This window comes from Carlito syrichta, unplaced genomic scaffold, assembly GCF_000164805.1.
Source record: "Carlito syrichta isolate Samal-C Ts95f unplaced genomic scaffold, Tarsius_syrichta-2.0.1 Scaffold66924, whole genome shotgun sequence".
Classification (NCBI taxonomy): domain Eukaryota; kingdom Metazoa; phylum Chordata; class Mammalia; order Primates; family Tarsiidae; genus Carlito; species Carlito syrichta.
In genome coordinates this window covers 21666-27899 of record NW_007011020.1, presented here as the reverse complement: position 1 = coordinate 27899, position 6234 = coordinate 21666, and the positions used below count along the sequence as shown (strand labels likewise).

At 32.3% G+C, this 6234-nt stretch overlaps 1 protein-coding gene across 1 annotated transcript in view; it reads right to left on the bottom strand.

Annotated features, from left to right (window-relative positions):
- Window positions 1-3690, bottom strand: part of LOC110594908 (NKG2-C type II integral membrane protein-like) — a 4076-nt gene extending 386 nt beyond the window's left edge. Inside the window, exons 1-4 of the mRNA XM_021709114.1 lie at window positions 3653-3690; window positions 2973-3046; window positions 2413-2466; window positions 1731-1879 (exon numbers count right to left, since the gene is read on the bottom strand). Coding sequence (XP_021564789.1) covers window positions 1731-1879; window positions 2413-2466; window positions 2973-3046; window positions 3653-3690 — 315 coding nt within the window. The remainder of the gene's footprint in view (window positions 1-1730; window positions 1880-2412; window positions 2467-2972; window positions 3047-3652) is intronic.
- Between the last annotated feature and the right edge of the window lie 2544 nt (window positions 3691-6234).

Sequence of the window (6234 nt, the reverse complement as noted above, 5' to 3'; positions counted from 1 at the left end):
CCAAGAACCTGGAAACAACCATGCTGCCCATCAAAAGAGGACTGGATTAAAAAAATGTGGTACATATACACGATGGAATACTACGCAGCCACAAAAAAGAACAAAATCATGAATTTCGCAGCAACCTGGATGGAACTAGAGTCTATAATACTGAGTGACCTCTCACAGAAACAAAGATCCGAATATCACATGTTCTCACTCATATAATGAACCTTGAACATACAACGTAATACTATAAGAAAATGACTGACGGTACTGGGAAGCTATGGGGGGGAGGGGGATGGGATTAACAGTAGCAAATATCTGTCGGGGGATGGGAAAACACCTCTTATCAACAGGGTGCCTGAATGAAATGTAATTGTACACCTAACCCTTAACTGTACCCCAAAAAACCATAATAAAAAATACTGATTAATTACAAAAAAAAATTTCTGTAGGGCCTACATTTTTTGTGTAAATTAATGGTATTCAAGCATGTTTTTGTTACATGTATATATTGCCCTGTAGTGAAGTTCAGGGTTGAAGTACAACGATCATCTTAAAAATGTACATTAAATAACTTCTCATCCATCACCCCCTCCCACTCTCTGTGCCTTCAGTGCTTTCAAGGTCTGTATTTCACTCTTTATGTCCATTTGTCATGGCTATTTATCTTCCACTTACATATGAGAACATATGGTATATGATTTTCTGTTTCTTATTTATTTCACGCATGATAATAGCCTCCAGTTCTATTCCTGTTGCTGCAAAAATCATGATTCGCTTTTTTTGAGTTGTGGATTATTTCCTAGGGTATGTGTCTGTTTGTATGTGTTATTGTGTATGTGTGTGTGTATATATTTATAAACCCACATACATATGGTATATGTGCAAATATATATATATAAGCATAATACATTTTTATTCAAACTTTTTTATTCAAGCATTTGTTAATGGACACTTAGATTGCTTCCATATCTCTGATACAGTGCATAATGCAACAAAAAATGTAAAAGTGAGGGTTTTTTTTAAATATAATTTGTATTCATTTTTGTAGACACCCAGTAGTGTGATTTCTGGATTAAATGATAGTACTGCTTTTATTTTTGAAAAATCTCCAAACTGTTTCCCATAGATGTCATACTAATTTACGTTTCCACCAACAGTGTATAATGTTCTGTTTTCTCCACATGCTTGTGATCATCTGCTATTTTTCCCTTTATTGAGTCATTTTGAAATGTGTAAGTTGGAATCTCATTTCAGTTTTCATTTACACTTACTTGATAATTGGTGATTTTGAGTATTTTATATGCTTGTTGGCCATTTTTACATTTGTTTTTGAATAATGTCTGAAATGGAATGCTGAAATGCTTTGAAACCTGAGGCCCAGGGCTCAAGAGAGTGGCTGGATATCTTCAAATCTCCACCAACAGAGAAAATGAAGTAGGTCTGCTGTTACCTAGCACCTGACTTTGCAATATTTGTAATATTAAAACACAGGCCAATGGTTTTTGGGGAGAGGTAGTGGTGATGAGCACATATACAAGAGCAGGGCTGGTGCGAAAACTTCTGTTTCATGATGTTTGTATTTCATGAGTCTATTCATTTTGTGATCGACCTGCACAATTAAGATATATGCTTAGCTGAAAATAATTCAACAAAATATGTACAAGAAAATAGATTATTTCCTCAAATGTTTTACTGGCTGAAATAAGCATTTAATAAGGTATTTGAAACATTTAAAGTCGTACCATTTCTTCTTCATCATCTATATAAAGCAGACTGGAGTTCATAGAAGCACAGGCCATCATACTCTCCTCCCATGTTTTTGTTTCCTTTCCCATGTAATAAGAGCTGCTGGAATATGTAAACCATTCCTCTGGACAACTGCAATTATATGCTGAGGAAACATTGTAAATTACCCAGAAAAATATGAATACTGTAAAATGACACTTAAAGAGTAAATTTACAAAAGTATGTCATGTGTGTACATAACATATCTAGGTATTCTCACAGAATGGTACATGTAATTTGAAACCCACTGACTCAAACACGTAGACACTGTAAAACAGCAGCCTATCATCCCATAATCGTGTTCACACATGAAAAAAGTCAGCAGACAGTCACATTACACACATCTTGAAATCACTGAACACACATACCTTTTTTATAACAGTAAAATTATGTATCTCAAGATTTGATAGCAATAGGAAATTGCAACAAATAACAAAAAAGGGTATAGTGTTTATGAATTAGTATTTATATTCATTGTTAATGAAAAGAAATAAGCTGTTATATTCTTTATTTACAGACATCTATTGCTAAATTTTTAAATATTTCTCCTGAATATATCTCTGGTTATTTTTTCATTTCAAGAGAACAATACAAAATTGAAACTCTGTTATTATCAGAACTTTGGAAATTATTACGTACCTTTCTGGTTGCTTTCATTTTGGAAGGAATTGGTCTGCTTCTGTGTTGCTGTAGCTAGAAAAATTAAAATAATCTTTTACAAAATTGTATATGAATAAGTCATAATAATGTCAGTTTTTTGAAATTTGGTATATTGTTCAGATATAGAAAAATATAAAACTGTATAACAAAAAATATATAAAGTAATTGAGATTTTGAAAAGCTATTTTAATATCCCAAAGAACCAAATTCAATATCTCATATAGTACTTGATTTAGTCAACTTTCAAAAATTAATTTCTATTTCTCAGTAAGATTTTTCAATTTGTAAAACATCTTCTTGGAGTTTGAAATTAGAACATATACATCTAATTTAAAACAAATATTTTTTATAATTTTCTTACATTTATCCTTTTTCAAATTCAGAACAATCATTCCACATTTAGTTCAAAAACAAATGTAAAAATGAGAATTCTATTCCCTGATATTGTAAAATCTTTAGAGGCACTTGTATTCATTTAGGTGAGAAGCTTTCCTTTATTTTTCCAAAAATTACTTACATAGAATAATAACTATTGTTACCATGGCCACTATTAATGTCAAACAGGTAATTCCCAGGATGCCAGCAATGAGCTTCTCTGAAGGTGACAATAAATCTATAGGAAGAGAAATAAAAACAGAGAAAAGAGAGATGGAGACAGTTATTTAGAAGATTTGCAGACAAGAGAACGCACATGCATAGAATCATATAGAAGCTGGGTTTGGTGGCTCAGCATGTAATCCCGCGCCTTTGGGAGGCTGAGGTGAGTGGATTGCCTGAACCCGCCTGGGCAGCGAGACCTCATCTCTACAATAAATCAAAAATTCAGGCGGGCGTGGTAGCGCATGACTGTAATTCCGGCTACTCAGAAGGCTGAGGCGAAGGATCACCAGACCCCAGTAGGCGAGGCTGCGGTGGCCGGGAGCAGCCACTGCACTCCAGTCTGGATGACCGAGTGAGACTCCAACTCAAAAAAAAAAAAAAAAAAAAAAAAAAGAATCATATAGATAAACTTGGACTCCAAGCTTCATAACCCACAATAAGGTTTTTCTTAGAGTGTACCACTGCATTTTTACTAAATATAATGCTCCATGATTTGCTGTACAAAAACTACAGAATTCAACAATGTCCTGTTTAAAATAGCTGCTATATTTCATTTTAAAATAGCATAACTCGTCTTGAAACTCTGATATTCACAAATAAAAAAATATGTGAACAGTACCTGCTCTTTTCCCATATCCTGTTACCCAAGCTGCTCATCCTGGACAATTATATTGAGGATCTATGAAATACCTTGCCTTTGCTGTGGAAAGTTTTGTTATTGTCTAGAAGATCCTGAGAAGCAGTTTGAAGGCTTAATTCCGCATAGGATATTTCCTGTTCAGTTACTAAAATGGAGCTTTTATTGCCCTTAGACTTTCTCTACTGGTTCTTCGGATTTCGGGACAAATTCAGTTTTGAGTAGATTACTCTGTGATTATCCATCTTTCTTGCTGTGTGTTAACAGGAACTCTTCTGTATAATAACAGTGCCTAAGAGGCTAATACATAGTTTATAATGACAACATGCTTAGCACAGTCAAAAGGAGCAAAATGGAGAGAAAGTATCAACACTTAATTTTCATTGAGGAATCTACAGTTTTTACTCTAATTTCCTTAGACTTAAACAAGTTTCTTTATAGAAAAACATATTTTTTAAAGGTTTATGCTTTGACAAAATATTTAGTAAACTAAAAAAGAAATTGATGAATTAAAATATATACATTAGTTAAGTCTGATTCACAAATATATTTTAATGTTAACATAAGACAATACCTGTATTAAAATTTTTAATCTAGTTTATAGTAATTTTCAAATCCAAAGTTTGTTAAGACTTTTCTGTACATGGAAAACATGAATGTTGATATAAATATTATAGTTTTGCTAATGAACCTTTATTTGATAGTTTACAGTCATTTATTGAAATAAATTAATGGTTACAAAATGTTTTTTTTTAAAGACTGATGAGCTCTGAATATTGAAGAATGTAACAATTTTTGTATTTTGGAAAATATTACATGACATAATAAACATGCATAACAGTATTGGAGAGATTAAAACTTTTTAAAAAATACTTATTTCATAGATGTATTTGCTATTATTTCCTGGCTAAAATGTAAAATCATAAAACAATAAATAAAAATATAGATCATTTTTGTAAAAACTCTCTTGGTTTAACATTACAAAAAGATTCCATGACTGTCAAAATGAGTCAAGATCATCTTAGTTGTGCATTTGCAAAAATTCAGATAGTTTAATCTAATAATTTAGTCAATGGATTCTGGAGTTAGAGCGGTCTAGAATTAATTCTGACTTTGAAGTTTATAATGTGTGCCCTTCAAAAAGTTATTTAGTATCTTATAACCCAGCTTATCAATGAAAAGTGAGCGTAAGAGCACATAAAATGTAATGCATGTAAAACATTTGCTAAATTGGCACATAATGTTTTAATAAATATCAGCTATTTTAATGATTATTTTCATCACAATTGCTATGTTATTTTTTTCTGATTCATGTCAAAGCACGAAAAATAAATTATTAGAGAAGTCTCTTACAAAAATGCGATATATCCATTTGCAATATTATGACCAACTTTTAAAAAGTATTTTTCAAAATACTTTCAATGAAATTTAGTATTTTATGTAATCTACTTCATCCTCTTTTTTATTAAAAAATAAAAATTGATTTTATTAAATCTACTTTAGGGTATGATAATAGTGTATTTAACTTTCATTAATTTATTTAGTTTAACAATCTCTGTACAATGACTAACCTAAATAAAAAATTTTATATTATTCAAAGATACACAATGTTCTGATTACAAAAATTCAAAATTAATTGATAGTTATGATATTTATAGGTCACACAAATAATATTGACTAACAAGCTCAAGTATGTGTGAATGCAATTAACTACTTTCCACAGACAATAGTTTGAAAACTTTAAGAAATTCTCCAACATATTTCACATTCCAGGGTTCTATCTTGGCTTATTCAAATAAAGATATCAAATTTACACTGATTTTATTGTGTGTGAATTGAACCTCCATTGCATCAAATCTAATGTTTGCAATATGCCACTAAATGAGGTTGACTAGTAGAGAGATGGAAAGTTGCTGCATGTATCTTCTGTCCCAGAACGTCACAAATCCTTTAGTGGAAAGGCTGGAATAAAAGGTGAAAGTTAAAGACATATATCCAGAACAAATAGAAGCAATGTCTGTGATCTTCACAGACTGCCCTGTGAAGGCTCAGAGTGAGGTAAGAGTGGAAAAAGTTGATTTCTCTTCAATCTGTCACTGACGGTTTGAACAGGAAATTCTCATTCATGGGCTATTTTGAAATAAGTTTTTCTCATTACACACCTCCAAACTACAGGAGATTTGAGCACTTATTAAGTGGACTAAATAGACTTTGAACATGTGTCATTAACTTGTTCATTTTCATGTGCCTCTGAGAAACTGTTTATATATTCTACAAGCCATGGAGTGTAGAGAGTTACTACATATATAAACTTTTTTCGATTTCAATCACAAATATTGCCAACTTAAGACTTGTTAAGAGTGTCTCAGCTGTTCACAAACCAATTTTATTTTTTTTTTTTTTTTTTTTTTTGAGTTGGAGTCTCACTCTGTCGTCCAGACTGGAGTGCAGTGGCCGCTCCCGGCCACCGCAGCCTCGGCCTGCTGGGCTCCAGCGATCCTTCCGCCTCAGCCTTCCGAGTAGCCGGAATTACAGGCATGCGCCACCACACCCAGCTGATTTTT